Below are 20,698 nucleotides of genomic sequence, written 5' to 3'. Positions count from 1 at the left end.
ACTTTTGAACTATTAGTGCAATATAATTTTGCCTAAGAGTCTAGGTTATATTTTTTATGTGTTTGTATTTTGGGATTGAAATGAAAGTTTTAAAGGGATTATTATTCACAGGGACTCCAAACTCGACCGGGAAGGCTAGACCTGTGAAATTTTGACTGGACAAAAGAAACTTCTGAAAAATATATATAAAAAAGAAAAGAAAAAGTTGAGGAAACGAAATTCCGAAATTACCCAAATTGGTTTGAAAAGATATAAAGGGAAAGGAATTCCGTCTAATGTATGTATTACCCCGAACGGCGTGGTCCCGTCGCAGCCACGATTTCTGGTTATCGTCCGTCCAGTCCAGTCCGTCCAGTCCAGTCCAGTCCAGTCCTGTCCTAGTAGCAAATAACACAAATAGAGTAGTAGCACCTCCACCGTTTCTCCTCCCAAATCAGTCGGCGGTTCTTGGTGCGATGCCTGCTATGAAGAAGGTTGTGTGTATCTCCTTTCTTTCTTTCAAATTTGATCTTGATCTGAATGATAATGTGGCTTCCTCACAACTGTGTTTAGATTTCGCCTCTGATAGTCCTTAGTGGGATCTTCCTTTTCCAATATCCAATATGCTGGTTTATGGCTTCTGGTTCGTTATTACCTGTTTGAATTCTGAATTTACAACAAAGCGTGGACAAAGGTCTCTGGTCTTTCCATTAGTTAATTCATGATAATCTTGACAGATTTTTGGTTTTCTTTCTTCTTTGTTCCAGTAATTTCTGCACTCTCTCTCTCGTGTGGCTTTGATCGGATATCAGTGTAATTATTGCTTTATCGGTACTATTTCCTCCATTGCTTATGAAATTTTGTGTTTTGTGCTTATCAGCATACTGAGCGCAGTCACATTGGGAATGTATTCAACAAGTTGCTGAAGCAGATTGGAAGTCCTGTGGATTTTGAACTTCCAGATTGGTTCAGTAAATGGAAACCCATGAACTACACTTTTATAAAGCGCAGTATCCTTTTATATTTGCGACTTAAATCTTTACTGAACAGATTTATCATTTAGAAAATTGTTTTGTGATTTACTGTTTTATTAGGAACTTTGCTGCAACTCAATCATTCCAGACACTGTCTGCCCATTTTTCTGATTTCTTTTTCTTTTTGTTTTTTTAAGGAAAAAAAAAATATCCCTGTGGTAATCTTACATAACTCATAGGTTCAACTTGATTGTTACTTACTGTCTGCATTTTCATTCAATGATTTAATCCATATTGAAGTATTTTCACTTCAGTTCTCTCTCTACTTTTTAGTTTCTTTGACAAATTTAAGATATATATCTCACTAAGAGGATTAAAAGACGACTTGAAGATGATGGAATATTCTGCTCATGCTGCCCATCATCACCAGGGTCTCCTAGTGTTTGTGGTAGAGATTGCCATTGTGGGTAAGGACAGTCTTGGTCAATGATGTCTATATCATCTTGATGTTTCAACATGAATCCTCAAACATAGTCTCTTTATCTAATGTCAGATTTTTGAACTCTCATTTTGATAAAGTTTGCTTACATGTAGTAAGTTCCGCATATCTTTAGTCTTGGGCAGTGGTCCACTCTAGTGAGTGGTGCTTGTCTTTTGGACATTGATTCTCATCAAAGTAGTATGCACACATCTACATCAATAGAATGATGCATTTTGTTGGTCTCTGATTCTTATTATTTATTCTTTTCATTGAATTTGATTAATGGATGAGGTAAGCATGTGACACCTGTCTACTTTTAATCTTAGAAATATATACTTTTGGATGCGGGCAGATTTAGGAAAGGGTCCTTAGATTTCTATGTGATAGTATAGTGGACATTCAGGTTATATATTTTAACCAAAACTAAAATAAGTTGATTGTATAATTTCTGCAGGATGCTACTGTCTAGCTGCTCCTCAGGCTGTAAATGTGGAAGTTCATGTCTGAACAAACCATTCCAGCACCGGCCTGTGAAGAAGATGAAACTGGTGAAGGTATCTGCCTTATGTTGTAGTGGTTAAAATGTTGTGAATACATTTTCTGAAAAGGGAATAATTTAAATAGAGAAAGATTTCATAGACCGGAGATTGCAACCTTGCTACTCTTGTTTTCAAACATACAATCTTGCATAAGTTGAAGGATAAAAAGTTCATTGTGTAGATAGCTGACTGTCTAATCAGATGTTGATCTCTTATGTTAGTGGACATTTATTAAAACCTTGGATCCTGGGCAACTAATTAGGTGCTATGTTACTACATTTGACTATTTGAACAACATTCACCCGATTTTCTGTGATAAACTTTTGAATCTGAGAAGATCGATTCTGGGGCAACCTATTTTCCACATAAGGGGTTGACTGGGGTATTGATTGTTGGGTAGCTTTGTTATGAATTTTTCTTCGCAATTCAATACTTTAGATATATAAATGGATATTTTGTTCTATAACTTCTCTTCTGTCTTAGTCACTTTTTGTGCACTGAGTTAAAGTAAGGTATTTATTGTAGACTGAGAAATGTGGTTCTGGAATCGTGGCGGATGAAGATATTAAGCAAGGAGAATTTGTGATAGAATACGTTGGAGAAGGTAACTATTTTTTTTGAGTCATTTTTGCTTTCTCTTTGAGTAAACATAGCTTGTTTCCTATTGAAGGCTATTAATCAATGGTGTTTCTTTCTTTCAGTTATTGATGACAAAACATGTGAGGAAAGGCTTTGGAATATGAAACACCGTGGAGAAACAAACTTTTACTTATGTGAAATCAATCGAGATATGGTTATTGACGCCACGTACAAGGGGAACAAATCAAGATATATAAACCATAGCTGTTGTCCCAATACTGAGATGCAAAAATGGTCTTCTACTGGGCCTTCATACTGATTTAAACATTGTAATCGTTGTATTCTATCTTGCATAACTTTTTCGCTATTTCTTTGTGAAGGATAATCGATGGTGAAACAAGAATAGGCATATTTGCAACTTGCGACATAAAAAAGGGCGATCACCTCACCTATGATTATCAGTATGAACACCCACATAACCTTTAGTTGAGTACTTTGATTAATTGTTTCATCTTTGCTTAAGAAGCATATGTTTCTAGAATCATCAACTTGATGTATTTCCATCGCCGTACAACACTACTAGCTGTTAATGTTATATCACTATAGTCCAGTCTAATAAATTCAGCAGGTTTGTTCAATTTGGTGCAGATCAAGATTGCCATTGCGGTGCTGTTGGTTGTCGTGAAAAACTTGGTGTACGACCTACCAAACCAAAGATGTCATCAGTTGCTGCTTTGAAACTAGTAGCATGCCAGGTGGCTGTGTCCTCTCCCAAAGTGAAAACAATGCTCTCTGCAAAAGATGTTAGTGTTGGTTTGCTTTTAATATTCTTCCAAATATTTTAGTTTCAATTATTTTACGGTTTCGTGTAATTATTGGTCCTTTCCTCTACCATAAAGGTTGTAATAACTGGTCTAAAGAGCATGCATGCATTTATAATACATGCTATTTTGTGTTTAACTACTATGTTCTGCTATGTTGGGGTATGCTACTGGTTAGTGCTTACTTCACATACATGTTTGTAGATATAGAGTAATTTTCGTATGAGTGTTTAGGCACATGGTTTGTATCATTCCAGAAAGAATATACTTGATGAGATGATGAGGTAGGGATACAGAAACTAGACATTTTACAGAACTATAGTAACATGTACTTTGAAAGAAAGAAGAGGAAGGTAGGAACGACAGTGTTGCACACAGAGAAGGTTCAATTTTCGAGTACTGGTAACATATTTTTGATTTCTAAATTAGTACCTACAGTTTAGTAAGAATTCATATAATGAGTCTCGCTTGAATTTATAAAATACTAATAACTAAAAGTATAAGAATCGTAAGAAGATACTGGGAGCTTGAGAGGTGACAATAAATAAATGTTTTTATCTTGGCACCTGGCAATGATTTAATGCACTTTTGGCTTTGTGAAGTTTTAGTTGCCGAAATGTTTTTTTTTTTCTTTTCTTTCTTTTTGTGTGTGCCTGTGCATGGTATGGTTTTGCAAACTTGGACTAATTGTGGGACTATTTTCTGGAAAAGGTTTATCCGAATGGTGGTTTTCCTATAGGTGAGCTTTCTTCTATTACAGTCAGTGTTTGCATAAATTACATTATCAATATTGTCATCTATTAGTGATTCAAAGTTTCTGAAATTCTTTGTTTAAACTCTTATTACCTCCTCTTACTTTTTCTTTTAGGAAGTTCTCAACCTATCCGTAAGGACCATAACCAAGGTGGTACTGCTTGTAATTGCATTGATGAAGTGATTCGAATACATCGTCCCATAAATCAGAGGTAATTTCAGGATGTCTATGAACCATGCATTCTAAGGAATTGTTGTGCAATACCAGGAATGAAAAGTGTATAACTGGTTCTGTCCTGGTTTTAAGTCTCTTATTTCCAAAAGATGGATGTGAGTTTTTGTTAGGCCTTTTGGTGCTTTCTAGAATTTCCTTTCCTTTTTGTGGACGAATTTGGTCCTTGTAATTTGAGTCAGTTTTCACTTGGTTCCCTGTTGTAATGCCAGTCTCACATAGAGTGTTACTGCAGGGACCCAAGTGTAAATGACCTATCTCGAATAGAATGACCAAAACTGAATGAACTAAATTTGCCAAATTAATGAGCCTTATAAACTGGCACTCACCATGCACACAAGCCTCAAGTGACTATTCTGTCTTCAGAAAAATGACGAAATCCTTAATTCTTCTTGATTGCTACTGTTAGCTAACTACAAGAACATGATTGCAAAAACTAGAACTACAGGGAACATGAAAATGACCCAAAGTAGAGGGTGCCGATGAATTTTCCCTTTGTTTCTTTCATATTAGATCAGAAGTTTCACTTTTTCTATGATTTATTTATGGTCACTCGGGAATCTCAAAACTAGTTGGGTCGGTGCTTTGTGAGAAGCGTCTTACCTCTTGTAACCTGCTTGGCCACATATTCTACTAAGAAAGCCTCTTGGTTTCTGCACAATAGTGAGTCTCTTGGAAGTTATTTGGCTTGTTCACAAATCCCAACATTGTTGAGCACAAGGAACCATCATGGTCCTATGTTCTGCTTACGTATCAGAACTTGTTCTTGCCTGGCTTACTTTTAGTTATTTTACAAATTTAAATAGCGTTAGAGGATCAATAGTGATTAATGGTCGATCTACTTGTTGCTTTGTCACTTTTCTCATGTTAAGGAACAGTTATGCATATTTTATGTATAATAATTTTGGTAATAGACTGTCTTTAGTTAATATGACCGATGTTCTTTGCATACGTGTTGGCCACAGTTGAAATAGAATATTTGATACTTGCACTTGTAATCTTTTTGTAAACTGTTGCTGAAATCACGGGTTTAGTTTAGTGGTCTTGATGGTGCCAACCTGCAATGCCTTGGGAAAGTTTAAAGATGATAAAACAAAGACAAGGGGCCTAAATTGAAAAAAAAAAAAATTGTATGTTTTTCACATATACAGTGGGAACAGTAGGAAAAGGTTTGGGTTCTTAAAGAACTTATATGAAATGTTTTGGAGTGATACTGGGTATCATATCCCCTCTGTGGCTCTCGGTACGCGAACCTTGGCTCAAGGATGTAAGTGTTCTTCTGGCTAGATCAACAGAAGTTAACAGTGTCAAAAGTCGTGTTGTTATGGCTCTCTCTCACAGACACGTATTGAATTTGACCTTAAACAGATATTTACAAACTTCTTCCATTGACTTATTTTCCGACCGAAAAGATTAGGTGAACTGAAGTCCTGCATTCACTGTTGAGTGTCTGTTAAAGTTATAATGACTCATTGTGCTGCTACTTTTCCTTTTAATTTCTTTCTGATAGGAGTTTTCAGTTTCTACAACTATTGTGCAAGTTTAAGTTTACATTGTTTTGTTGTAAAAGAATTTTATATGCTCAGTAGTTCTTTTTGCTGTCTGTACATTGCAGGTCATTCGGGGTTATCAAACGGTTTGATAATCATTCCAAAAAACACGCGGTAAGAGCTGTTGATCTTTGTAGATAAACTTCCAGAGTCATGTCACACCTAGGGTTTAGGGTATTGTAAAATTAAGAATTTGGAAATGGGCATGTGTATTTGGTTACAGAGCATGTTTGAAGATGGATATGTGTTTTTGGTTGCAGATCATGTTTGAAGATGGTGGCATTGAAATCCTGGACATGTCGAAAGAAGAATGGGAATTTGTAACATTGTGATAGTATTCTGAGGCAAGTACATAATTTTCTTAACACACATATATCTAATATATATATGTGTGTGTGTGCGCGCGCGCATATATATCATCACCATCATCATGGTTATCCCAGTGCTTCTGATGTCTCTTGATCATATTTGCCAACTCTTCACTTTCTAAACAAAATTTTAGTCTAGAGATGTTCTTTATTTTGATCAAAGATGCTCACTCGGTTCACAGGTATTAGAGTTTACACTTAATTACATTATATAAGATTGTACTTTCATATCTTGAAGTAGAAATGGAGTGCTTAACTTCTATCACAGTTTATAACGTTGGGGAAGAAGGGGTGTTTGGGAGGACAAAGTTTCACATATGGTTCATTGCATCTTGGGTATTTGCATGGATATGTTGTCATTCCTTTGCTTTAATTCCATGGAGAGGTTGCAGCAGTCACTTCTATGCCACTGTGCGATGGACATTCATGTTCCCGTATTTATTTTACAATACTGCTACTTAACTGCCAAAAAGCAGTGTGTTGCATTACTGCTTATTTCTTTTCTGCATCACTACTTTCTTTGTGGCATGTTTGGTGATATCTTTGCTCTGGTTGTTTTTAATGGTTGAAGGAATTTGTTCAAGCAAGGATGACTTGTGGTCGTCAGCAACTGTAACATGTAGAACAGTAAGTGCAACCCTTTATGAGCCATCATGACTAAAAATTGCTTTAAACTGAATGCACAACTAGGTCACTCTAATATTTACCAACCTTGTTCTGTCGCAGGATCAGTAACCGGTAAAGTTAGTAACGCTTGATTTACCTTTCCTCTGCTGTTGCATTAACCAAGGATCAATTCTTTGCAATGCATGTTGTAACAAATTTATGGATGAAAGTTTATAATCCACCCCCCTTCCCCCCCCAAAAAAAAAAAAGGAAAACAATGTACGAATGTTGTATCAATTATATTTCCATTTTTTTTTTCTTCAACGAGTGTAAACTGTTCTCGTATAAGCATGGGGAATTAGTGGTTGGTGAAATTTTTTTGGCTGGATAGACTGGAATAAGGATATTTGGTTGTGAGAAAGATAGTTATGGACACCAAGTGACGCACGATTGCTTTGCTTGAGCCCTGTGATAAACTTTTTTCTCCTTTTTATTATATTTTTTAACGTTTGAGAGCTTGTTGTCCAAAAAAAAAAAAAAGACTACATGAGATTATGAGGGCTTCTGAGCTTGGGGATATGTCGGTTTTGCCGAGAAATTGGGTGAGTGATGAGGAGTGAGTGGAGGTAGTAGGTATGGTAGGTCCAATGGCACCAACCCAATCCGATTAAAGAAAGCGTCTCACCATTTTTCTCATTTTCTGGGTGTGAGTGGGGACCGGGGGTGTAGAGAAGGATGTGACGTATACTTGTACGTTTCTGTTTTTCGCAATGTCATTGAAGGGTGGCCTAAACTATTCGTTGCTGCTGGCATGTATATTTCCTAAAGGTAGATGTACAACTAATTGTATGAAGCAAGTATGGTTCTCAATTTCTCATTATTTCTATTAAAAGGTCATTCACCAACTAATCAGATTTTTCATTGAGGAGATTATTAATTACCGTGTATGAGCGTCCATATGATATTTTCGAAAGAAATTTAGTTCGAGATGCGCTTTCAGAAGTAAAATATTTATCGTTATCAATTTCAAAATGAATTATGTTATATGTTATTTGAATATTTTAATGACGTAAAATTTAAAATTAAATCTCTGTTTTTTTAAAGAGCCAAAATGAAACTCTTTCAGTCTTTTTTGACAAAAGAAACTAAAATGAACTTTTCAAAAAATAAAAATAAAATAAAAACTCTTTTAACACTTAATTTTGGGTAAAAGTCGTGACGGAGAAAGAATCCGGTCGTGGTTGGTGCAACTATTGGGGTTGGTATGATCTGGGGATGTATAAATACATGAAAAAAGGGAGGGAGATGGCACCAATTTGTTACTCGCTTCGCTTGTGTTCTGGATCTGAATCTAAAAGCGGAGAGGAGGCGACGTCGTGTGGTGTCGGTGACTCTGAGCTGGTGGGAGTGAGTGAGTACAGATCTAGGATTGTAGGGCCATAGTGTCATCTTAAATACAGAGAGAGAGAGAGAGAGGGTTGGGGTTCACAATTCAGAGAAGATAGAAAAATGAAGGTGATCGACAAAATCCACGAGGCATTGGCGGATGAGAAGAAGGTGGTGTTCTCGTTCGAGTTCTTCCCTCCGAAGACGGAGGATGGGGTGGAGAACCTGCTGGAGAGAATGGATCGGATGGTGGCTCACAATCCGGCTTTCTGCGACATCACTTGGGGCGCCGGTGGCTCCACCGCCGATCTCACTCTGGACATCGCCAACAAAATGCAGAACATGATCTGCGTCGAGAGCATGATGCATCTCACCTGCACCAACATGCCCGTCGACAAGATCGACCACGCCCTCCAGACTATCAAGTCCAACGGCCTCCAGAATGTTCTTGCTCTCCGCGGCGACCCACCCCATGGCCAGGACAAGTTTGTTCAGATCCAAGGCGGCTTTGCCTGCGCCCTCGACCTGGTATTGCTGCTATCTCTCTTGTTTTTTTTCGAGAATGCTCTTACTCTTGCTTAATCTAATTACTTAATGCAAATGCAAACTCATCAGGTCACTCATATCAGAGCCACATATGGTGACTACTTTGGTATCACTGTTGCTGGTTATCCAGGTACTCGTATCTTGCCTCTTGTTATTTGTTTCTGATATAATTCAAGAATCACCAAGCCAATGCATGACTTATCCTCTTTTGATTTTTTACAGAGGCACATCCCGATGCCATTGAAGCCGATGGCCTCGCCACTCCAGAGTCCTATCAAAGTGATCTGGCTTATCTCAAGAGAAAGGTTGATGCTGGTGCCGATTTGATCGTCACTCAATTATTCTACGATACTGATGTATTCCTCAAATTCGTCAACGACTGTCGCCAAATTGGAATCACTTGTCCCATTGTTCCTGGAATTATGCCTATTAATAACTACAAAGGTTTCATACGCATGACTGGTTTCTGCAAAACAAGGGTATTGCCTCTTCTTTAATTTCTCTCCTTGTTACTGACTTTCACATATACTAGTATCATATGCTAGTCCTAATTTAACTGATTGTGATTTTTTGTATACATCTTCACAATCTCTGTAGCAGATCCCATACATTATAGGTTTCTTATCTTTTAATGTCTTATAAAATTCTAGAAGATGGGACAAAATCTGGTGAGGGATGAAAAATATTTTCTTGACATGTATATGCTAAATGCTATATATTCCGGCATTATTCTGTCCTTGTTAAAAAGTGGTCTGGTTGTTTCTGTTGGACAACCAGCCCACACAAGATCATATGTCTGGCTAGTATAAGGTATGGGGTTGTAGAGGAAGAAATTGGGGTTTTGTACAGTGATTTAGAGTTCTAAAGATTGGATTCATAATGGCTGATGGAAAGAGAGTGGGAAAATAGGGACTCAAACACTGTAGGAAAAATTCCTTAACTCGTAGACTCCTTGCTGATATAATGTACAATTCCGTAAGTCAATTAGCTGTTGCCACACATTGGACACACACGAAATATAAAATGCACAGTTACGAAATTCGAAAAACTGTATGTGCTACTTTCCCTTTTAATTTCATTCAGCCTTTTTTCCCCCCCTCTTGATATCAATTTTAATGTTCACAATCGATGACATACTGTAGATACCAGCTGAGGTTACTGCTGCCTTGGAACCTATTAAGGACAATGAAGAAGCTGTCAGAGCTTATGGAATTCACCTTGGAACAGAAATGTGCAAGAAGATTTTAGCTCATGGGATTAGGACATTGCATCTTTATACACTGAACATGGAGAAATCAGCATTGGCTATACTAATGGTTTGGTCTCATACATTTCTATGTGTCTGACTTAATTTGTATAATATACTTTGGATTATCATTATTTGCCCTATAGTCTCGTCCCTTCTGATTTGATTAATTTTACAGAATCTTGGTTTGATTGAAGAGGCCAAAATATCAAGGCCCTTACCTTGGAGACGCCCTGCAAATGTTTTTCGTGTTAAAGAAGATGTTCGTCCAATTTTCTGGTATGCAAACCACACCATACTGTTATCGTCCCTTTACTTCGTAAAGAAAAACATAAATTAAAGAATTACATCTTTCTCACTGTCTAATCATCCTCACAACTGATGGTAGGGCTAATCGTCCTAAGAGCTACATATCAAGAACCATAGGCTGGGACCTGTACCCACATGGGCGGTGGGGTGATTCTCGTAATCCTTCATATGGCGCACTAACTGATTACCAGGTACCTAAGTCACTGAACATTTAGTCTTGGTTACTATTGTTCTGTGATTTTTTTCGATGAAACTTATCAAAATTTGGAAACAGTTATATTCTTGAATTTTGCCATGATGTTCTCTCAAAGAAACATTTACTTTTAACAAAAATCCAATTTACTTTTATTTGCTTAAAGTTTCTAGCCATCACTTTTGCTGAAAGGCATGTCCTTTCAACGCTTATATTTCCCCTCTGCACTAGAGTTAGTTATGTATGACTTTAAGTTTCTTAACAGTTCATGCGACCACGTGCACGTGACAAGAAACTTGTTGAAGAATGGGTTGTCCCACTGAAAAGTGTTGAAGATATTCATGAGGTGAAGTACCATCCAGTGTATTTTTTTTTTTTGTGGCTTTACACTCAGCCATTTAGATATAAAATTGACATATTAAATTTTCTACAAATCAGAAATTTGAGAAATTCTGCCTTGGAAAGTTGAGAAGTAGCCCTTGGTCAGAACTCGATGGGCTTCAGCCAGAGACGAAGATCATAAATGAGCAGCTGGGGAAAATTAACACAAAGGGTTTCCTTACCATCAACAGCCAACCAGCAATAAATGGGGAAAGATCTGATTCACCATCTGTTGGTAAGTAGAAACTTATTTATGCATGCATGGTCATGATAAGTATGTGTGTGTGTATCCCATTTCTGTGAAAGCCTTTTGAGACATTACTTGAATTCTAATGAGAAGAGATTGATTTAAATTACTGAAAGTAACCTAATAATTATAGTAGTGACAGTCTTATTGGAGCCATAAATCAACATAACTTAAAGATTCCACATGATATGGGTTCATTTTGATCTTCATTAAGATCAAGTGGTAATTTTTCTCAGAAGGGACAACATTGAGTTCAGAAAGGTGATGACAGATCCCTTAGAGGTTTAATCAATACTGGTAGTACCATTGTGGGATTTCATGAATCTAGTGATATCTGTTAGATCTTCAATCAAGAGTCTGTGACTTTCATCAGACCTTTGTACCTCCTTTGTTGTGTGAAACTGATCTTATGGTTTTGGAAAATCTCCGCTTCTGTACATCAAATTTCACTAGACAACATTGAGTTCAGAAAGGTGATGACAAATCCCTGAGAGGTTTAATCAGTACTAGTAGTACCTTTGTGGGGTTTCATGACTTATATTGATATCTGTTGGATCTTCAATCAAAAGTCTTGACTTTCATCAGACCTTTCTTCCTTTGTTGTGTGCAACTGATCTTATGGTTTTGGAAAATCTCTTCTGTACCTCAAATTTCACTAGTAAACTTTTCATCTGCATTGGAAAAATACTCTGAAATTGATAAAGATCATCGTAGAAGCTTTTTAGTTTTAACGAACGATAGAAGGTCAAATCTCCTTGCTTAAAGTGTACCTATTCCTCCTTCCCTCCCTCCCGCATATTTTAAGGATGTACTTGAGTTTGTATTCTTCTTCATCCTCTAAATGATTACCCTCACCATGATTAGATGAATACTAAATCTGGAAATGTTTAATGTATCTGACTTGTAATTCAGGATGGGGTGGGCCTGGAGGATATGTTTATCAGAAAGCCTATGTGGAGTTTTTCTGTTCCAAGGAGAAGTTGGGTGCTCTTGTTGACAAATGCAAGGCACTTCCATCTCTTACATACATGGCTGTTAATAGAGAAGGGAGTTGGATATCTAATATCAGTCAAACTGATGTAAATGCGGTAACATGGGGAGTCTTCCCAGCAAAGGAGATAATCCAACCGACTGTCGTGGATCCTGCTAGTTTTATGGTTTGGAAGGATGAGGCATTTGAAATCTGGTCAAGAGGATGGGGTCGCTTGTACCCTGAGAGCGACTCATCTAGGAAATTACTTGAAGAGGTTTGCTTTCTTGCTTCATTTCTCTTTACTGAAAATCAGTAGCCATTTATTGTAGTTATGTTGACACAACTTACCTTTGCAGGTGCAGAATAGCTACTTCTTGGTCAGCTTGGTAGATAATGACTACATCCATGGTGACCTTTTCACTGTTTTTGCTAATTTCTAGAGGGGCTTGCTTGTTGTCTCTTGCATCCCATCAGCCATTAGGCTGGTGCTTTCCTTGCTAGTCCGGTTTCATTTATTGTCAGTGGGATGTGTAATAATAACTCATTGGGATTTTGATACCTCCCCTGCGGCCCTGCTTCAGTGCAAATTGCATCTGCATTCTCTGCTTATACCAAAGTTCGTCAACGTCCCGGCTTCGTAATTGGTTCTTTATGGATTTGCTTATACCAAGTTGTGGAATTTACATTTTATTTGAAATATAATAGATGGTCATTCTCTATTAATATAATTTATTGGGTATGGTTTTCAAGATGCAATTAACAGTAGTTAACATGATTATGCTAGTTGAATTACTGGGCAGTGATTGGCATTCTCAGAAATCATTCTACAGTACACTTTGCACCACCTTTATTGTGGGAGTGCGGAATGCCAGTATGAAATCCTAATAACAAATTTATAAATAGCAAAAGATGAGTAAATTGTTGAGGCCAGTCTACGATGCTACAAGTATCTGGCGAATTAACCCAAACGTCAACAAATGACCGAGACTTTGGTCTAGTAGCTGGTTCTCTCTCTACTCATGCAGCGTGTAGTCTGAGCTTGGGGTCACCTACAGTGACCTCCACAAGTCATTTCTGCTCCTCTTCTTTTGTCTGCTTTCTTTTAGGCTCCCATTTATCCAAAAATAAAATAAATAAATAAATAAACAAGTAAACAACCTCATAATAAGCCCCAAAATCAGATGTTCTAGTAATGGGCGCCTGGTTATCTGGTTATAACAAAAATACCATGTAATGTAACCCTCAGAAATGAAGCAAACATATAATGCCATTTCTTAACAAAACAGTTCTGAAGCATCATATGGCTGTTATGAACTTACAAATTGGTAACAAGAATGTGTGACAGTAATGGCATTAAGTTCCAGGTCTAATTAGGAGATATTTGCGTGTTTTAGAGATCTGCTGATTATCACACCTGCAGATGTCCGCATTATATGCATCCTAAGCATAGCCATACAAGTATCATCTGTCTTCAGATGAGGTTGCACCAGCTCCCATATCTTTTTCTTTTGAATCTGCCGAAAGTGATACAAGTGTTACAAAATGCAAGATAAAGTATATCACAAGGAAAAAAAAAAAAAAACTCTGCCCAACTCTTCTATAAAATTAAGTGCTCCTGGCCAAAGGCATATTCAATACCTGGAAGTTCTGCCGCCAAACCACACCAAAGATGTGAGTGACAGTATCTCATACATAATCATAGGTCGGGAGGAGTTGGGAGATGGATGGCAAACTGATAGTCAAGGTTGTTCACACTTTGCCATACTATGAATGAGAGTATGAAGAACTAGAGTAATCTTGGGGAAAATATCTCAGACCTTGAAAGATTAACAACTTGGCTTGGGAAGATGTCATGCTCAAAAGAGAGATTGAGAAGGAAAACCTTTAGATGGTGAGGGCATTGTGAAACACTTATGCTGTATGCATAGGCAGGTTAGCTTAAATCATTATCAGTAAAAAAAGCTCATGCACATAAGATGGGTATTGCAAGATCTGCTAGGGTTAGAAGAGAGCATGGTGGCGGCGAGGTCCCAAAGATATTGCACTCGGGTTTGGAGGCCAGGACGGGTTGTCGGAGGCCCTTGTTGACTCTTTGCTTTTCGCAAGTGTTTCCTCTAGTGAAGTAGGTTTACTTTCATTCTTGATGGGGTGGGGCTGAGGTGGCTGCCTTTGAGAGAGATCTACTGATCTCCTCTTATGGGTGCCTTGGCGAGTCTTCCTTAGTGAACATGCTGTGTTATAGGACTTTACTTTGATAATGTATTTGCGCGCCTAAAGTTTATAATGGGCGTTATTTGGTAGGGCCGTAGGGATGTACTCCTAATATTGGCCTTAGTGGCGTAGAGGATGTAGGCTCTGGTATATGTAATACTTTTGGTCGTTGAATATAATTCATTCCTGTCAAAAAGATAGGCAGGTCAGCTTTTTCTAAGTAAACATTCCTAATGGCTTCGAGCCTGTGTTCATAATTAGACAGTGAAGATGTGGTGTTGTAGGCGTTTACTTTGATAATGTAATAGTGCACCTAAAGTTTATAATGGGCGTTATTTGGTAGGGATGTACTCCTAATATTGGCCTTAGTGGCGTAGAGGATGTAGGCTCTGTACATGTAATACTTTTGGTCGTTGAATATAATTCATTCCTCTCAAAAAGATAGGCAGGTCAGCTTTTTCTAAGTAAACATTCCTAATGGCTTCGACCCTGTGTTTATAATTAGACAGAGATAAAAACTGCATTCTGATCCAATTGCACCGTTTGAAGTTAAATTAAAGAGAACTTTCCTCGCATGCATAGCCATGAAAAAGATATTGGAGAAGAATTTGCTGTATTTAGCCTTATCTTCGATTTACTTGCCGGAAAGGGGAGGTTCGCCAGAATTGCTTTTATGGACATCCCCTCTAGATCATGGTGCATTACAATAATATTATGAATATATATTAATAATATTATGAATATAGGAATACCATATCAGAAGAAATCGATCCATATGGCAAATAATCACTCTAAGGTGGCAGGTTATTATGTTCTATATTGTATCTCATCAAGATAGTCATACGAACTTACAAGGGGGAGCTCAGAGCAGCATAAACTATTGTAGATGTTTTAACCGAGTAATGGAGCTTAAATCTATAAATTCTAAATTTCAAGAATCGTTTTCAGATAAAGAAGGGTGAGAAAAGAAGTATCTGTATTTTTGGAAATAGGGAAGGAAAACAGTACCTGGTTAGGTGTGGCAGGAGGAGGCTGATTTTGATGATCATCTTCAGAGCCAAACCATATCCTTTGGCCAGGAAGTGAACCCTCAGGAGGCACAAGAAGCTCAACATTCTCATGGGAAGCATCAGAAGCGGCCATAAGCATTCCACAAGACTTGACACCCCGCATGTTCCTGGGCTTCAGATTAGCAAGGACAACTACTTTTCTCTCCTGTGTCAAACAAACCATTTTGGTAGTTAAAACATTTCTTTTGGAAGAAAGAAACTTTCATTACAACTCTAAAATTTACCACAGATCAGGAGTCGACTCCAAAAGAAATAAAAGTACAACAGAAGTGAACTCTGCACAAAAGCTCATAACTAGAAGAAAGACCAACCCCTACAAGCAACTGAAACAGAAGGCCACAACGAAGAGACTGGTCCACCTCCACCTCTCTACTATCTTCAAAAAATCGTTTGTTTCTTTCCTTCCAAATGAGTGCATGACCCAAATGATAGCCAAAAACCCTGCTAACACTAAGCAGGGGATAACAGCCCTTTGATCTTTCCAAAACCATCCCAGCGTCTGTGAGATTTATGCAAATCTTGGAAGCTACTGAACAATGAAGGAAAGACAGTTCCCCTAAAAATCTCTATACTCCAGCCTCAGAAGTAAAAGCCTATAGTTTTATGCCCTATAAAACTCAAACTCCAACAACTTCCCCATAATATTCTCTATAATAACTACTAAGGGAAGTTATTAATATTTTGAATATGACAGTGTAGTCACATAGTCTATATTTCTTACAAGGGGAGTTGTCAGAGTTGCTCACTCTCTCCCGCCTCCTACAGTCTGCATAAGCCACATAACTTTGGCTGTAATTTTTGCTTTCCAAATCAAAGTGTAGCTTAATATTCAACAGGATTTATCATTTCTGTGATATGATCATTTTTCTAACACAAAATACATTGACAGTAGCTTTTGCAAGGTACATTCCATAAACATGCTAATGTTAATGAAGGATTAAGTATGTGCTGTGTGCAAACCTGAATGTGATCAATAGGAATGTAATTGACAAGCCCACTGCAGATGATTCTGGGTTCAGGCTCTCCGATGTCAACCTCTTCCACGTAAAGAGAATCAGCTTCCTCATGCCTCCATGCCCTAAGGACTAGCCCAACCCTTATGTCAAGCAGGTCGGCTGCATCCTTTATCTTTTTCTGTTCCTCATCACCATCGCTTATCGCCTCTGCCTCTACCTGTGCCTCCTCAGCATCTGTGGCGGCGCAAAAAGAGACCACGCTTCTTCTTCTTGCCCATGGTGATGACGCATCAGCAGCAGAATCACAAACTTTCGGTTTGCTACAAATACTACGATAACTATTCGCAGTGATTTGGTGGAAATGAGCAAGTGAATGCCCAAAGGGCCGTGGAGATTTAGGAGACGGAGATAGGAATATCAGACGCGCGCCTATGCCCGTGCCACATTTCAAAACGTTCGCTGCCATTCCCTCTTCCTATCCGCACTAGCTTGCTTGCTCTCTCTCTCTCTCTCTCTCTCGTCTCCACTATAGTTTTTTTTTTTTTTTTCCTTTTTTCCTCTTTAGAAAATATTAGCAATAATTTATTATTTTGCGGAGAGTATATTTTTTGTTTTGTTTTTTGTACGGATCGAACAATTCATTGTATTAATGAAACAATCATACTCTAATACATTTTTTTTAACCTCATTCTTGATAGAGTTCGAACACATGACCTCATAAATAAAAAGTCATTGTCTTACCACCCCAGCAAACACACGCACCCATACATACACCAATACATGAACGCAAGCATTACGCAGCTATTTCTTGAACAATAAAACTCCAAAGTCTATAACTAAAAAAAGAACTTCGCCTTCAAAGAAAAAATACAGGCTGTTACCAATTCTTACCAAGCATGCAATTGTAGTACGAAACATTGACTCATAGAAGAGCTTCAGCTAGCATAGATTAGACAAATTAGACCAACAAGCTACCAAAATAGACCGGTGCGGAACCACCGGAAAATAGTGGGGATTTTTCGGGAAAAAAGAAAGAAAAAGGCAACAGTCTAGTGTGGCCCAAAAGGAAAGTCAAGGCCCAAGGTCCAACAAGGCTGACACCGCCCAGCCCCGTCTCCACTCAGTCACCCGGACACCGACTGCATCCACCGCCGCCACCAATCCAGGAACTCCGTTGCCTGTTGCACCATGTTCACGTCACCACCACACGTGGTGATCGAACCTGGAGTACCCAGCAGACCCGAACCCAATCAGATTTAGGTTACCAGCGCACCAAGCCGCTGTCTTGATGCCAACGTCGCTGCATGGTATATGTTTCGAACTGGAAAAGAAGGACGCCAGTCATCCACTACCATTCCGCCAAGCAAAACAATCTCATAGAACCACAACCCAAGCACTGGAAACAATCACCCGTCACCCAGCAACCGCACAACATCGGTGAGGCCAAAAGCCAACTTGACGTTGGGGCACCATCGGACAGAGGATAACTAGCAAAACGCTGGTTTTTTTTCGACTGCGGGTTTTTCTCTCTCTAGATTTTGGTTTGCCTTCCACTGGTCGAGCCGAGTTAGAAGTTGAGACTTCAAAATAACTCTTATTAGACCCACTAAATCTCTTAAATTTAGACCCGCTTTGTTAGATTGGTCAGATAGAAACAACTACTACAGGAATCACGACCAACCGGAACTAAACCAACCGACGAGCAGCTTATCAAGTGAAGGTCGGATGACCAAAAACTAACAAGCATAAAAGGTTTACCCCTAAGAGAGAGAGAGTGATGCTACAATTGAAAATGTGTTGTCCTCTAGCCATACAATTGCAGTTTTAATCACCCCCATCCCATCACTCTCTCATGTCCCGGCAGTCCCATATACATGTTTGCATTCTCTTCTTAGGGGAAAGGTCAAGTTAATCCGAAAGCTCTTTTAGCAGAGTCAAGGGTGTTAGAGAGGAGCATTGAGATTACAACAGGTCCTACTCCTCCTGGAACAGGAGTTATGGCTGACACCACCTTGATTGCCTCCAAGTAGCAAACATCTCCTGTAATACGAAAACCACGACGGCTACTGGGATCCTACATGTTACCACAATAAAATTCAATAACCATAATCACAACTCATGAGCAAGCAAGGATAAATATCCATAAGGTATTAACCAAACCCAAAACTATGAGACAAGATTTTATCCCAGTGGATCATTGTGTATATATATTGACATGAAGAAACATGCTTCTTGCTTCCATACGCAAACATGATCAATTAATTAGACATTGGTTGTGGTGGTGAAATTTAGTTCGTCATAACAAGATTGAAAGGTATAGACAATAGCTTCAGTGGCTTTCTCATGAAGTTGATGCATCACTTCCTAGAACGAATTTATCTTAAAATTGCAAAATATTCTCAGTCTCTTGTAGTCCAGTTTCAGTGTATCAATTATGGGAGTGAAAATTCATTATCACTTGACCTCACCGAACTGAAACTCTATGACAAAAAAAAGCCCCGATGTTGTGCAGTTACAGTTGTTGCAAAACAGCAGCAACCTCTGGACTCCTAGCTAGGAAATTAAAGTTAGGGAATGTTAAAATGACTAGTGAAATAAGGTTTGACTTGGTGAAAGAATTTGAATTGATTTGGGGTTTGAATGAGGGTTAACGGTGAAGAACCTGATCTATTAACACAAATCAATTGGCAGTCAATATGCGGGCAAGTAGGAAGAATGAATAGGAAAAGACATTAAGACTGGCTTAAACAGAAGCATGTTATTCAAAATTTTTTACTGCCAAAATGAGAGTAACATAGAGTAACTTTTGGTCAATAATACCGTAGTCAGTAGTGTATGAATTGCACTCAGATTGAAAAATACAGATTGATTGGCAAGAGAACGTTATCTTATATCCTCCAATGTGAGTGCAATTCATACAATAGAGACCATGGTATTATTGACCAAAAGTTACTCTACTATGTTCTCTGTTGCTTAGATTGAACTTGAAGGGACAGAGTGACTGATAAAGCTTTGATATAAACTTAATGCGTGAATCTTTATGACTGAAAATACCACTGTATATCCAAAAGAGTACACAAAAACAGAGAACTTACCTTAACTGGATTCGTCCCCATATCAACTACAACTGCCCCTGGCTTCAGCCAGTCCCATTGAACTAAGTTTGGAGTCCCAACATCTGAGATGACAACATCAGCGCGACGAGTCAATTCTTCTGGGTTCTTGGTGAATGAATGCAAGGTGCTAACAGTCGCGTGGTGCCTCTGTCCAGCACTGATGATCATCATTGAAATTTATTGAAACAAGTTATACAGTAAAGCACATAAATTTGTGTCACCTGCAATAGCAAAGAAGTGGATAACCCAACAATCTTGCTTCTCCCTATAACCACTGCATTCTTCCCAATAATCTCCACCCCATATCGGAGCAACAATTCAATGCAAGCCTTAGGGGCACAAGGGATAAATAAGGGTTCCCTTCCCCGCATGGCAAGATTCCCCATGTTGAGGGGATGAAAGCCATCCACATCTTTTTCTGGACTAACAAAATTTATAATCTTTTCCTCGTCTAAATGCTGTATCAGAGATTCATGTCAATGGTTAGAGTCAGCCAAACATCACACTAGGCTAGGAAAGGAGTAGAGAGAACAAGACAAAGGTTTCTACTTTGACTTCTAGGAAGTAGTACCTGTGGAAGAGGGAGCTGCACAATTATACCGTGCACCGACGGGTTCCGGTTAAAAGATGAAACAACATCAATAAGTCGAGCTTCAGTACAGTCTTGGGGCAGTTGAACAATAGAAGTCACTATTCCGACTTGATTGCAAGCTTTTAACTTGAGATGGACATAAGTGTGTGAATCCTTTCTGTTACCCACCAAAACAACAGCCAATCCAGGCAGTCTTCCTGTGGCAGCCTTCATTCTGCATATTTCAGCAGCTACTCTGGACCTTATGTCTTTTGCGATTGGCTTTCCGCTCATTATTTCAGCCTGCCCATTACCACTGGCTGCTGTTTTTGCAGCCCAAGCAATCGAAACCAATTAATCATTCAATTTTAGAGGAGGAGGAGGAAGAGTCAGATGTGAGAAAAGGCACTTACCAGAAGACAGCGGGCGACTGAGACCGAGAGGGGTCGACCATGACGATGAGAACGTCGTCGAATACAAGACTTCAGCTTTTGTACCCAATCTGCGCCAGACCCCCATTAACTCGATCGAGTTTTTCTTTTTCATACACCCCCGTCTCCACCCTCGTTCTCCACCAAGTACTAGCCTCGGAACCGCATGTATGCGCGGGC

At 38.7% G+C, this 20,698-nt stretch overlaps 4 protein-coding genes across 8 annotated transcripts; 2 read left to right on the top strand and 2 right to left on the bottom strand.

Moving 5' to 3' along the window:
• The first annotated feature begins 272 nt into the window (after nucleotides 1-272).
• LOC133707806 (histone-lysine N-methyltransferase ASHH3) lies at nucleotides 273-7,206 on the top strand. 4 transcript variants are annotated; one of them, XM_062133297.1, is made up of 14 exons: nucleotides 273-473; nucleotides 860-989; nucleotides 1,306-1,420; nucleotides 1,889-1,988; nucleotides 2,499-2,577; nucleotides 2,675-2,846; nucleotides 2,933-3,013; nucleotides 3,181-3,307; nucleotides 4,085-4,112; nucleotides 4,242-4,338; nucleotides 5,974-6,022; nucleotides 6,169-6,252; nucleotides 6,848-6,903; nucleotides 7,003-7,206. In XM_062133297.1, exons 1-12 carry the CDS (start codon nucleotides 276-278, stop codon nucleotides 6,238-6,240), a joined length of 1,248 nt encoding a protein of 415 aa, XP_061989281.1. In that variant the 5' UTR covers nucleotides 273-275; the 3' UTR covers nucleotides 6,241-6,252; nucleotides 6,848-6,903; nucleotides 7,003-7,206. The 4 variants fall into 4 exon arrangements, with proteins under 4 accessions (XP_061989281.1, XP_061989277.1, XP_061989290.1 ...); XM_062133293.1 differs by having other exon boundaries at nucleotides 3,181-3,355; XM_062133306.1 differs by lacking the exons at nucleotides 6,848-6,903; nucleotides 7,003-7,206 and having other exon boundaries at nucleotides 4,246-4,338.
• Nucleotides 7,207-8,127: 921 nt separating this feature from the next.
• LOC133707796 (methylenetetrahydrofolate reductase (NADH) 2-like) lies at nucleotides 8,128-12,912 on the top strand. Its single transcript, XM_062133285.1, has 10 exons — nucleotides 8,128-8,796; nucleotides 8,884-8,944; nucleotides 9,037-9,293; nucleotides 9,957-10,130; nucleotides 10,239-10,339; nucleotides 10,449-10,560; nucleotides 10,828-10,908; nucleotides 11,001-11,178; nucleotides 12,103-12,437; nucleotides 12,520-12,912. The coding sequence occupies exons 1-10, from the start codon at nucleotides 8,392-8,394 to the stop codon at nucleotides 12,601-12,603; spliced, it is 1,788 nt and encodes a 595-aa protein (XP_061989269.1). The 5' UTR covers nucleotides 8,128-8,391; the 3' UTR covers nucleotides 12,604-12,912.
• Nucleotides 12,913-13,328: 416 nt separating this feature from the next.
• LOC133707849 (uncharacterized) lies at nucleotides 13,329-16,962 on the bottom strand. Its single transcript, XM_062133323.1, has 3 exons — nucleotides 16,405-16,962; nucleotides 15,383-15,589; nucleotides 13,329-13,677 (listed from the first exon to the last, which is right to left on the bottom strand). Exons 1-3 carry the CDS (start codon nucleotides 16,864-16,866, stop codon nucleotides 13,534-13,536), a joined length of 813 nt encoding a protein of 270 aa, XP_061989307.1. The 5' UTR covers nucleotides 16,867-16,962; the 3' UTR covers nucleotides 13,329-13,533.
• Nucleotides 16,963-17,181: 219 nt separating this feature from the next.
• Nucleotides 17,182-20,698, bottom strand: LOC133707832 (bifunctional protein FolD 2-like). Of its 2 annotated transcripts, none has more exons than XM_062133318.1 (5): nucleotides 20,501-20,698; nucleotides 20,088-20,407; nucleotides 19,738-19,974; nucleotides 19,496-19,663; nucleotides 17,182-18,474 (listed from the first exon to the last, which is right to left on the bottom strand). In XM_062133318.1, the coding sequence occupies exons 1-5, from the start codon at nucleotides 20,631-20,633 to the stop codon at nucleotides 18,304-18,306; spliced, it is 1,029 nt and encodes a 342-aa protein (XP_061989302.1). In that variant the 5' UTR covers nucleotides 20,634-20,698; the 3' UTR covers nucleotides 17,182-18,303. The 2 variants fall into 2 exon arrangements, with proteins under 2 accessions (XP_061989302.1, XP_061989297.1); XM_062133313.1 differs by having other exon boundaries at nucleotides 20,088-20,410; nucleotides 20,501-20,696.

This window comes from Rosa rugosa, chromosome 1 (assembly GCF_958449725.1).
Source record: "Rosa rugosa chromosome 1, drRosRugo1.1, whole genome shotgun sequence".
NCBI classification, from domain to species: domain Eukaryota; kingdom Viridiplantae; phylum Streptophyta; class Magnoliopsida; order Rosales; family Rosaceae; genus Rosa; species Rosa rugosa.
Note: the sequence above shows the minus strand (reverse complement) of the source record. Positions and strands in the feature narration are given on the sequence as shown.